The sequence below is a fragment of the Dysidea avara genome, chromosome 4, assembly GCF_963678975.1.
Source record: "Dysidea avara chromosome 4, odDysAvar1.4, whole genome shotgun sequence".
Lineage (NCBI taxonomy): Eukaryota > Metazoa > Porifera > Demospongiae > Dictyoceratida > Dysideidae > Dysidea > Dysidea avara.
The window spans coordinates 4,252,869-4,266,431 of record NC_089275.1 but is presented as its reverse complement, the minus strand read 5'-3'; the positions used below and the strand labels follow the sequence as shown (position 1 = coordinate 4,266,431).

The following is a 13,563-nucleotide window of genomic DNA, read 5'->3' as shown; positions in this document are numbered from 1 at the left end:
CCACAGCGGAGCGGGTCAGGAGGTAGGCAGGTCGTGTGTGATGTTAGAGTTCAAGGGAAAGAAAATAATGGTGAGTAATAAGGATGCTCTTTGTGCTGCTCAACTGTAAACGTGCACACTCTTCCTCACTCACCTAGTCTGGTGCAACCAGACTGCTTTATTTTGTCAAAGAAAGAACCTTTCCCAATAGTAGTCTGGTCATGTGTACCTTACAAACTGGGTGTCATGTTCACTGTTGTTCTATTGGAGGTATAGGGTGTAGATATATGCATGGGTTAAATTAAAAGGTAAATGCGGGTAATTCCGGACACTCTTTCAAACTTCACCGTCTACTATAAGCACAGTAGCTTTTTCTAAGCAACTAACCATATGATGTTACACTCCAACCCTTCTTAGTGCCCCACCAGAATTTTCAAGTTAATCGGTCGATCACAAGAGGAGCAGCGCCTCAAAATTTAGAGACGTGCAATAAACAAGCATGCGCTTAATTCCGGACACTGCATATAACACATTGGAAATCACTGATTCATCGTTATAAAGTAATGTAACGTATAAAAACTGTATATTGATGTTATAAATGGATTATAATTGTTTCTTTTGTCCCTATAGCTTGCAGATCCGACACTCAAACGTTGATTTCTTGGACGGTTTTCTACGAAATCCTGCACACATGTAGTGGAACCACCTCCAGCATTTATCGCATCCTATCCACTTTTTCTGTGCCTCTTTGTCATCATCATTGTAGGATTTTCCACACTCTTGACAATTGGAATCTTCATCTACACAAGGGTATATACTTGGCTAGCTTGTCATCTGCGTACAAAGCTAGTGGCAATATACAGCTGTAAAGCTGTCCATGTGCTGTGTATTCATTGCTGTGCATGCATCCGATTGTATTTAGTTGAGGCTATTTCAACTAAATCTTTTTCTCAGGCCCGACTAACCATGTATTTTTCTGTACAAAAAATTTACGTTCACACTTGATTGTACAGATAACGTCACGAAGTTACCTTTTAAGCTCATCACAAAGTAAATATTTCACCATATGGCAGCCTACTGACAAGTGGCACAGCAATCATAATGTAGCTTAGATACAGTTTGACTCACAAAATCACTCTTCACAGCCACAAAAAAGTAATATGATTTTTATTTAAATTTTACCAACCTTGTACATTGCTGATATTGGCCCGAGGAAGAAAAGATTTAATTGAAGTGGCCTGCCTGACTACAGAACTATGCTAACTAACATCCACATAAATAAGTCTGTGTGACTATTAACTATTGAATGCTCACCTTCATCATGATCATCACATGCTGGCTCTTTATCAGGTGGTGTTGTTGCACATTCTCCTTCCAACCTAGCCACGATCTCATCACTTGTCAGAGCCTCTCCATAGCAGGTTTTTTTTCACTCTCTTTTTACTTTTAGATGAATTTTCATGGTGTTTTTTCTGTAAAAATTTTGTGAAGTACCATGTAAGATGGGCGTTAACTCAGCCCCACAACTCTTGCAACTACCTCGCAAGACAATGGGAGATGAGGCCTGCACTATGGTTGTGGCTGTTCTCGGCTCCTTTGCAGGTTGTTGAAATGGAACACCTGTTGCAAGTTTTGAATCTTTGATAGCACTTCGGCTTAATGGATGTAATCCAGCAGCTCTAAATCCTGAAATAATGTGGCTTTCCTTGAAAGAGTTGTCCCACAATTGTTTGATCAGTGATGGGAAAATGTTTTTTGTCACATTCTCAGCCATAGTCTGCATTTTGTACTCCTTCAAAATGTTGTAATAACACTGCTTCAGTGGATGAAATACCCCCAACATCCATCAGTTGCAAAATGTACGTCAAGTTTGGTGGAAGACACATGATATGTACCTTATATTCTCTTGCCACATTAATCAGTTCTAGATTTATGTGGGAGTGATGCCCATCGACAAAGAGAATAACTGGACCATTTCGCAAAAGTAGCTCAACTTCAAAAAATTTTTGGTGAACCAGCTAAGGAAGTTAACACCCTCCATCCATCCAGAGGAAGATACACTGTATGCTGCACCAGGAGGACCTCCTTGCTTCCATGTATCATACACCTGTACATGTGTTTTGCTTTATACACAGTAAATGGTGGCAACCTTCTGCCAGATGCTGATCCACAACCTGAAAATTATGTAAACTATATGGGTTTAGTATATAAATTGGGCTTACCTAAAACAGTAATATATTCACGCCCAGAACCTCCTCCTACTTCATACACAGCTTTTGATCCTTTCTTTGCCAGGACTTGTTTAGATGCAGAACCCTGTTTCATCACAATTCCACAGCCTCTCTGCAATTGCCTCGCTTTCAAACTTATCAAGTTTTGATGATGCAAACAACTTTCTTACCCGCTCAAACAACTCGTCCAATACAATTGGATCATTTGGTTGGGCACGCTTCTTTGAAAGGTGCTGTGGTCTCCTTTGTGCTAGGCTGGAATGACAGCTGAGAAATCTGGACCACCAATCACGGCCTGACATTCCTGTATCACCAAATGGATTTTGCTTGCCTTTTTGTTCTAAGTAATCTTTTATTACAGTGCCAACATAATATACATTCAAAGGAAAGCCCATCTCTGCTAATACTTGGCAAGTAATTACGATCTCTACTTCATCTTCGTCACTCAAACCTCTTGGGGCTCCAGCATAAGCTTTTGAGCTCTTCCCAGTAACATGATCGGATAATGTACTCTTTGGTATTCCATACAACTTTCCTGCTTCTCTCAATGTAATTTCCTTCTTCTTTACTCGATCAACAGCCATCTATTAACATTATTATTCATTAGCTACTGTAGCATAATAATACCTTCATTTCCTCAATTCCCCAAGTAGCTTTCGAAGCCATAGTTCATTCAAACTAATTACGCATGCGCAGATTCAAACTTAGCAAGTTATCTGCTGCCATCACCAGCAAAATTTTGATTGTTGTGTATTTTGTTTTAGTTATTAGACATAACGTATAATGGTGGATGGTAGTGCCGCATAGATTGTAAGGGAAGTAGTGAAAATCAATGGCACTGTTGTGCAACGAGCCAATGAGAATTAATGGTCGCGTATGGCAGCAAAGCCAAGGCAGATTGAGCTCTTCTTCCACCACAAGTTGGGTACTAATGTTGCCTAGTAAAGTGCCAAATCTTAAGATTTTTCTTGCTGTTTACAGGGAAAAAACCATTTTTGACACACCACACGTTCCGATATAATCTGGACTCTCGTACCCAAGCATGTATCAACTAGTATATACTTTTTGATTTTTATGATCCCTATAGGCATGGCTATTCACCATAAAAGTTTCAAGATAATCCGTTTCTTCGTTCCTCGGCTAGCTTAACAGATGCACCAAAGTGTCCGGAATTAGGCGGTGTCCAGAAATACTCGCACTTACCTTAATGATGCATATCATACTTATGTAAGATATTCCGAATTTCTGAATAGGTTACGGTCATTTCATATAAAATAACACCATATTCTAAACAAGGTACCATAACTTCCACGTACTGTGGTAGACAGATGCGAGGTTTGGTTTATCAGATTCCTCGATGAAAGGCAATTCGATCCATTAAATTCTTTGTGTAGTAACGATGGGGAAGCTAAAAAGGAACCTAGTATCGCAAAATTTACGCATTTAGAATGCACGCAAAAACACATTTTTCAAATATCTCTGTAAACTAACCAGTTTAGCAATTTGTATGGTCAGAGTCTTATTAAGCATCCTTCACTGCATAAGATGATACCATATTTAGCGAATCTAGTCAATAGATAACAACTTGTAAATTGGGATTTTCCTGCTTAGAAATTAAATTTTCCAATAGGTTAATATCAGTGTGGAGCACGTCTTATGTCATTATCAGCTGTTGCTATGACAACATTTTCCTGTTTTTACGGTCGGCATTGGGTAGAGAAATTCAAGGGCTTTCTTCTGTTGTATGGTGTGCTGTAGAGATTTTGTGAGTTAAAGGTTGTAAATTAGTGTTTTTGTATGTAGTGTAAAATACATGTATTTTGCATTGGACAACAAATGACAAGGAATGATGAGATTTTATGATCAGCCTGTTTTACAAGTTGAGGTTTCAAAAAAGATATTAAACAGATATTAAATTTATTTGATGCGTAATTCTTCAATTTTAAGGGTTTAACCCATTGTTTTGAAAGCTTTTAATGTTAACAACCTGAAAATGCTTGATTTGACTAATCCCATACATATGTTTTGATATGGTGAAATGAGATTACTTGAAAAATCAGGATACCTTGATACGACCTTACTTGTCAGTTCCATATTATCTATGTTCCACTATACAGTGTATGTGTGTATTGTGCAAGTTTATGTGACAAATTTTTTGGTGTGCATCATCCAGGACATGATGTCACAATAATTGCATGACTTGTGCAATCTGTAAATTTTGCTATATCATTAAGTACGGTAGTACTTAATGGTAGGGATCATCAAGGTTCATCATTTCCCGCCAAAAAAAATCGCACGAAAAGCAGACTTTCTAAGCTATAACGGCGATTTGTCGTCATTGTACTATGAAAACAAAACACACCTATGCTTTCAAAACAGCTCGAAACGCATCCAATGGATTTCTACGAATTTAAAAAAATATATTATCCGAGCGAATTTTCTACTGACTGACTGACTGACTGACTGACTGACGCGTTCAGTCAAGCGCATCGGAAAACTGGGTACTGCTACAGCCCTAATTCTTTCACAGAAACGCTCAAAATTTCTGCAAGAAGAAACCTTTGACATAGCGCTAAAGATACAGTGTGTGCACTATTGTCTTACCTTTTATCCTTCTTTACTGCGGCCATCAGCCTTGGTAATCACCAGCATGGTAGGGCTTCACCACCCGGCTTACGCTAGCGCGGGGCCCAAACACTAGCCGGCCAGAAAGGTTGTCGCACTAAATTATTCGAATACACGTGTTGTTTAGAAGTAGACTTTGAGAAAGAGCGAGTTGTTCAACGGAGAAGAAGGGGGCGTGGAAACAAAGAAAGCGATGATGGAGGCAGCCAATCTGGGACAGAAGTTAAAGTTACACCACCAGTGACTCAGGAGCATGACACAGGACAGAACATAGCAACACAAGGTTGCATTATTTTTGTTTATAATTATAAATAGTTATGTATCAAGAGTAATTTGGATGAGGGACATGCAGTGTCTATCTGCACTACAGGCACAGCTCTAAGTATCACCTCTGGCTTCCCTAAATAATTAGCCTAACCTCATCATCAACACCGATCATCGCCTATCAACAAATCAGGGTAGATGTGTGGTGATGTGTTAATGCTTTGATGAATCTTAAGCTATAACTGGTAGCTATTATAACAATGCATGCATGCAGGTACTTCTATGCACAATTTACTTCAGCAAAATTAGTACCATGATAAAATTAATTTGCAATTACATCCTTATGAACTTAGCATTTGTAATAGATTTTGTTGTAGAAATGAGCAGTGCACAGATGGTAGATGAGAATCACATATTAAGATTTCTCAAATTACAAGAAAAAAATAAATAAATTACATTTCAATAAAGCAGTCAACAATTTCTGGTAATGAAAATATAAGAACTATTTCTGCTGAGAAAGATTTCATTCTACATCACACCTCGCTGTATGGTCTGTATAAAAGTCCATTGTACTATGTTACTAGCATTTACATTGAGAACTTGCATGTAATCCTGGAGATTCTGCTAATATGCTGCAGGTGAATAAAAAGTACACAAACAAGTGTAACAAAAAATTTGGAATTTTCAATATAAGTAGGGATCAAAGTAATAAAAAGTACTGAAACAAGTGAGATTTACCACCTGATGCCTTACTACTACACACATATCTTACTAGAACTGCAGAGGGTCTTGAAATGCTGAAACAGGTGACATTATCTACCACCTGAAGTCTTGCTAGTACACACAATCCCTACTTCAGTGCCATTGTCTATAACTTCTCAGGAATTGAAGTAGGGATTGTGTGTACTAGCAAGACTTCAGGTGGTAGATAATGTCACTTGTTTCAGCATTTCAAGACCCTCTGCAGTTCTAGTAAGATATGTGTGTAGTAGTAAGGCATCAGGTGGTAAATCTCACTTGTTTCAGTACTTTTTATTACTTTGATCCCTACTCATATTGAAAATTCCAAATTTTTTGTTACACTTGTATATATATATATATAGTAGTAAACCATGAATTTTAGTGCTATACTTATTGTCAGGACATGGTACAGTATAATTCACCATGCTTAGATATCGTTTTATTCATCTGCATACTAAACCCCCACTAAGGCTCCAATGATATCATAATGAATTTTGCAATAGGACATTATTCAGAATAAGTACTGATCTTATTAGCTACCTGTGTCATTGTTTGCCGTGTTGTTAGGCATAGTCGCTGCTTTCAACTTGGCCTCTACAATGATCTGAGGATTAGTTTTGCATATATGTAGTCAGAACTCAATTAAATTATGCAAAATCATATGCACCATGATGTCATGCTATACACCCCACCTCACCCCCTGGGCATCAAAGTACAGGAAAATGTTGTATATGTCTTCCTACACAGTTGGATTGTGGTATTCACCCTGGCCTGTCAGGGATGGACGCTCTCCCATACACTGACATGATTGAAGCTGATGAGATCGATCTGCTACTAATCAGCCAGTGAGAATTATGTAGTATCACAATATAATAGTTATCCCTCATTCAATACTGTTTATAGGGTACTGTATAGAGGGAAACTTTGGCGAATAGCAAGCTAAATCGAATTTGGCGAAATAAACTTTGGCGAATTCAAGCTCAATCTATAGCTATAAAGATGCTAATTTCAGGCGCTACGAATAATTGGCGGGTTAAACTTTGGCAAATTTGTAGCGAATCGCCAAATTCGCCAAAGTTTTCTCCCACCAGTTTCCCTCTATACGGTATGTTAGGACTGGTACTGTATGTACATGATCTTGTTTGTATATAAACAATTTAGCCGGACTTGGAAATAGGTATTGATGTTTTAAACAAAAGCCCATGTACGTAGCAGCATTGCTCTTGTTTTAAGATTAATATTGGTTGTTGGTTTGCTGTTAGTGTTAGTTAAAGATTGATGACATAAATATTTTGAAGCAAGTTGGTAAGTATGATGACTGGAGATTTTACAGATGTGGGGATATGTGGTTTTTCATAAAGAATTCTATATGCTTAGACTATAGCACATAAGTGACTGCTAACTTTTATGTAGTACTGTACATGTGTTTGGCCACCTTTCTTGTAAGGGTTAAACGCTTTGGTGAAAAAACTATAGCCATCCTAGAACTGATTAATTCCTTTGGTTTGTTTACCTATAAACTTTACATACATATATTTAGAATTGTAGTACTTGTAGACATGTACTGCATTGTTGATAACATATTCCTCCACTCCTCCTCTGTAGTATAGTGCTTCATACTGTATGTAAATATGTATTATGATATGCATTTTATATCTATAAGGTAGCTACATACTTTTGCTAATGTTTTCCAAATTTCTGTTATAGCTTTCACTTGGATCACTGTGGAGCACTGCCATGGTTTTTGGAAAAGGTACATATTGAAATCAGGATACTATGGTTATATATGTACATCTTAATAATCCTATCTAGACCACATTTAAGGGCAGGGTGTTCATGACACATGCTACCAAGGCGATTTATCGGTGGCTGCTGTCTGACTTCATCAAAGTTAGGTTAGTATGGAAAATAGTTGTGGGATAGTTTAGTGTTCTGATTATTAATGTTCGGATTCATCACCAACACTATGTACTGTAAGTGTATATCAAGCACATGAATCATAATATATTTGGTAATGGTATTGTCTTTTTAGTTTGCCGGGTGTATACTGTGTAATTTGTATTGCATTTATATCACCATAGCAACATAGCAGCTGATCAAATGCTGTATACAGAAAAGGACCTGGAGAAGTCCATGGATAAGATTGAGACAGTCAACTTTCATCAGGTGTGTTTGTGTATGGGAAATTGCACTATATATAGTATACCATAATTATCCATATAGGTGCCCCGGAATTTATCTCATATGCTCTTGCAATAAGGTAGCGCCCACTGGTGTTCGTGTAGGACCCAGCATTTAGTTGAGCCCAGCTTTTACACGGGAAATACGCAGTAGTTGTTAAGATTATATCATTAACTCACTGATGCAGTGTTTGAAGGGCTCTCCAAATTAAGGACAGCCCTCGTGCAAGAGTTTGATTGCACACATTACTTTGCAGTAAAAATGGACCAAATGCTCTGGATCCCAATGTGTCCATTACATAAAGCTTCCACTGTACCATATAGCTGGAAATTTTCAAGGGACGAAACTTATGTGAATTTCACGAGCGATGATAGGGATTGATAGCTTCATGAAAATATAACCCAGACAAAACAGCTAGCTGGGAAAAAATGGTGTGGCCTTAAAAATCCTGGGTGAAAGAAGTTATGAAATCAAAGGTGGCGGCCAAGAAATGGCTGCAATGATGTTAATGCTAATAAATTTAATAATGGCTGTGTGCATTGTTAAAAATTTTTTTGCATTAACATCATTGCAGCCATTTCTTGGCCGCCATTTTTGATTTCACGACTTTTAAGATTTTTAAGGCCGCGCCATTTTATCACAGCTTAGCTGTTTTGTGTGGATTTCACTTCTTTTTGACTTTATGAGGCCCCAAAACCAACCTATGGCTGACTTTGAGGTTTATTTTTACTCACATTTCTTCTTTTCTAGACAGACTTATAAATACATGTATATTTCATTGCATGATTATTTGATAATATTATTGTAATACTCTAATAGAGTGCACATTTTTTGAGGACTTCTAATAAAACATACAGTACATAGAATGTTCTAGAGTAATCTAGTACTTCTTTTTATTTTATTTATTTATTTATTAATGCTTTACAGCACAAGTGCTGAAGGTCTGTAGAACACCTGGTCCTACAGCCTATTTAAAGTTGTTACAGAAAATGTGATTGAAAAGGTAGAGAAAGGAGAAAAAATCCATGACTGGACCTAGGCAGCCTCAAACCTGCAGCCATCCGATTAACGCTCGAACGCTTACGGGAGTCTGCCAATGTTTTCTCCTCAATTTCTATTGGTATGAAATTACAAACATTTGATTATAAGCAGATTTAAACTAGACATTTAGTTTATAAAGCAGAAATTAATTGAGGTGATCAGCCAGCAGTGGTTCAGTGGTTAAGGATGCAGGTGTTAGGTACTGTATGGAGGTCCCTGGTTCCAACTCTGGTAAGGTTTTGTCGACATTTTTTGTATACCTTTTTTTACCCCCTGGTGACTGCTCTATTGTAGTATCTTGATCCTGCGTTTTTACACTTGTTTGGTTTTTGCTTTATAACTTTGTCGTCGTGACTCTATTGCTATTCAAACTATCAAAAGGCACTGCTACGATGATCAGCCTATCCACACGCCAATTTTTAAGTTATTTCTATACTCTGTTTACTAGGAACCTGCAGAGTTTACTAAACCAGTTATTGGAAGGTGAATAATTGGATATTGACTGTTTATTGTCTGATTGTAAATTAGCAGACATTATGGCACTACACATGCTTTGAGGTTATGTTATGATGTTAACACCTGTCAGCAGGGGTAATTTATGGTTTACCAAGTGGGTGGGCAAAACTAGTTTAAAGGCTTCTTAGCCAATAATTTGGTTTGACCTAGACAATACCAGTTAATAACCAGTTTTTCCATACAGGTTCGCAACACTACTGTTTCCCCTGTATATAGCTGTGACAGAAGTTTTACCTTTTTTATGTGAATAAATGCTCATAACTCCTTGAATATTCCTCAGATTCACAACAAACTTGATATGTGAATCCACCATTACACGCTCTTCATTTGTGCCAATGATTGTGGTAATCGTGTTACACTTTTGCATTTTATAGCAATTTTATAGCAATTTTTGCAAAGTGTACGAAGAAAAATTGAGGCGCCCATAGCCCCTGTATTACGGCATAAGAAGAAATTAAAACGAAACTTTGAATGTCCATATCTTGCAAATGGCTGTTGCGAATTTAATCAAATTTGCTGTATGATATACCTCACCTGGTGGACAGCATAATGCAAAAGTAGTGTGCTTTGAAGAATGGGGCCATGGAGCTATACACGCGTAAAAAGGCTGTTTTCTTTCTTCCTGTCAATATACTCATGTTGTGGTGCACCAGCTTTCTTGGTCGTGTCTTGATGTTTGAGGTTGCATAACTATTACCGTAGCAAAACAATTGTGAATATTTACTAGACTTTTTTGAATAAAAATTGTATTATACAGTGTTAATCCCTCAAAAAAAATCCAGCTATACGGTATTTTCAGCTACTAAATGCTCATAGTGATTCGTTTACTTGCTAATGCTGCTGTTGATGAGTTCAATTAGAGTATTTACAGTGTCAAAGGGTATTACATTCATTATGCAGAAACAATAAACTTTTAAAGCGTAGAAGAGCATCAGTTATCCATATACAATTTGTACATTATACGATCACTAAATTATTTGAGTGCAATAGAGTATTTGTGAACTGGTGTATGCTTCATTAGAGTAATTGAGCAAAGCTCTGCATAGGCTCTATTAGCCTACATTAATTTTAAGTGATGCACAAACAGGTTTGTGGCTTCCCATGAATATATTAGTGGCAAAAGGAGAGGTAGCGTAACTATCTTTCTGAAAGTGATTTTGTGATATGTAACCACCTTTGGTAAGCCACAAATCCATGCGTCTCTTGTACATGTGCTTGTGACGATTCACTACCACACTTGTATATATGTCTTAAATTAGCGGGTGGCTGTTGCTATCAACTTAATATTGTACATCTCGGACCCTATTTCTCCAAGACCACACACTAGGTACATGTAGGCAATTAAATGTTTGACTGATGGTAGGCACAATTTTCATTTTGGCCTTATGGATTAATTGATTTTTTGGGGCGTTGTGGTTTGGAAGTATGATTCAGTAAAGTGCAAAGACTGCTTTTTATACCATGTTCTAATGAATTATCATTGATAATTAATCCATATATCTGGTAGGAATGCTGAAACTAGGCCCTAGGAAAGATCTCAAAGGACATGGTTGGCATGTATGTTATTTCAGTAGAACGGTGGGGATTAAATGTCCCTTTATGATTCTCTTTTTGCTATGGTACAGTGAAACAAATGGCAATCTACTGAAAAACATAGTCCAAGATTTTTTTATTAAGCATGTGGGCTATTGTGTAGTAAAGGTGTACCAATACAGGTTTTTGGCATGTACTGATATCTGGCATTGATGCCACCAAAAGAAGCCAATAACCAATAGTTGGTCCGATATTTGCATCATAGTTTTAAACGAACAAAAGTGTACATTTACCTACCCTACAACAACATGTGCATGTATTCACATGGTATATAGCTTAGGCACCCACAAACGTGTTTTTGTATACTCCCATGAAGCCTTAAATGGGTATCTCTGCATTACTACCCCGCATTTTAATGTCTTGTAAGAAAGCTGGTACAGCAAGTTCCCTTGGTTATATACTGTGGGCCTTCTTTTTGTTACAAAGTTACTCAATAACTGCTTCATTTGTAAAGATTCTGGCAAGCTTTCCAACAGCAAACATTAGAATCACATGTATTTATATGGCTTCTCATAGTGTTGCACTTGTAGAGTGAACAATAAGCCACTGGCACTAAACAGCCGCATGGATAACGTAGAAAGCCAATACATAATCCATTATGTACAAACTATTACTACTGTGTAAATATCAGTAGCGATATCGGTCCTCCTGCTATTCTGCACCGATACCGATATTGGTAAAAATTACCATATTGGTGGCCAATAATTTAGCTGTCTGAATATCGGTACACCTCTGTTGTGTAGCCGCCACCTTCAAGGAAACCCAAGTGCTTTTTGATATTTTTTGTTTCGCTGTACACTGAACAATGAACTACTTTAATAGAAAGTCATTTTGGCTGATGACTGGATAACAATTCCTCCATTATCCGGCCATCAAACTTTCCATTATCTAAACTGTGAATTGACTGTTCTATTAGAGTATTTGTCTAAATTGTATGTTCTATTAGAGTATTTTAACTGAGACACCGTATATAAATGCATGGGCTTTGTTTATCCGAACTTTTCCATTATCTGAACACGCTAGGGTCCAATATGGTCGGATAATGAAGGGACCACTGTACTGTGATTTGATCGTGATTTTAGCTGGGCTATCAGGCGATTAATAGCTGCAGCTAATGCATCAATTTTGTTGTATTTACTGTCATCTTGTGAATAGTGACCACTTTATCAGTGTTTTGTTCTGTATGTTTATTAGTGTGATTGAATGAAGAGCTCATATATAGAGCAATTTAATTGGCTTTGTTTGTAAGATCATTATGATCATGCGCTTTTCTGTGATCTTAAACTAAAGGCATTTGGGAACCCAATATCTACTGAACTGATATAGAGTGAAAAGTGAAATAGAAACCTCGGGCTATTGATTATTGGAATGCATTAGTACAAGATGCGTGTATACACAACATGCTGTTCATCCAATAATCCTATGTATTGAATGTCAATGTTCTGTTTACAGGAAGTGGACATTAATGGGATCAAGTTTTGGTGCTACAATGCTGGACACGTGCTAGGAGCAGCCATGTTCATGATAGAGATTGCTGGAGTAAAAGTTAGTTAAAATTATTACACTTAATTCATTACTTTGGCATCAGAATTGGTTGTGCTAGCACATTATACATACTGTAAAACTTAATCTACAGTACACCTAAAAAGCTGTTGTGATAGCCTGTGATGCCATACGAAGTTAACACACCTTCATTTTATGCCTAAGTTTCAAGCCAATTTTAAAATAACTTGGCCAATGAATAACCTAACACTAAGCCACTTTGGTTCCAACCATTTCTCACCTTGTAAAACAATTCCACCCTTTCCTTTTTACTGATAACTAGTGGAAATGCAACCTATGGACTGTAATGTTGGCCAACAATCCCAAATTGCGAAAATTTAGAGTGATGCTTACCTGATGCCTATACCAAATTTTGACGATCTGTGGTACGTGCTTACATAATTTTGATGTAGCTAGTCAGGGTGCGCTCCATATAACGGTAATCACATGGTGGCAGTAGTCTCGTGCCATCAGGGCTCACACTAATGCAGCTGGTGCCACTGGACAGTGAATTAACCAGAGTTTGACAAGCTAATATTTTTAAAGCGTGAATAAGGTATCAACACCAGTAGCTGGGTAATCTGACAGAGCTTGTTCTGTTAGTCCAATGAGATGATTCGCTGTGGTCTATGGATTTCCACGTTTGTTCGTGTATTACACAAACATGCTGACCAATTAACTTTGTACAGCTGCCCTTAATTGGTTGAGTACCACCTTAAGATATTGTGAATGTTACTATCCACAAAAATAAAATCTGAAATTTAACGTCGATTATCATGGACCACGTTAGTGGGTTCATAATAGGGATCGCCCATGTTTTTTGTGAAGATGTTAATAGAACGCATACCTA

The 13,563-nt window shown here is 37.4% G+C and overlaps 1 protein-coding gene across 1 annotated transcript in view; it reads left to right on the top strand.

Moving 5' to 3' along the window:
- Positions 1-13,563, top strand: part of LOC136252666 (cleavage and polyadenylation specificity factor subunit 3-like) — a 56,138-nt gene that overhangs the window by 235 nt on the left and 42,340 nt on the right. Inside the window, exons 2-7 of the mRNA XM_066045210.1 lie at positions 7-70; positions 6,588-6,685; positions 7,548-7,593; positions 7,653-7,735; positions 7,922-8,006; positions 12,624-12,716. Of these exons, the coding sequence (XP_065901282.1) occupies positions 7-70; positions 6,588-6,685; positions 7,548-7,593; positions 7,653-7,735; positions 7,922-8,006; positions 12,624-12,716 (469 nt within the window). The remainder of the gene's footprint in view (positions 1-6; positions 71-6,587; positions 6,686-7,547; positions 7,594-7,652; positions 7,736-7,921; positions 8,007-12,623; positions 12,717-13,563) is intronic.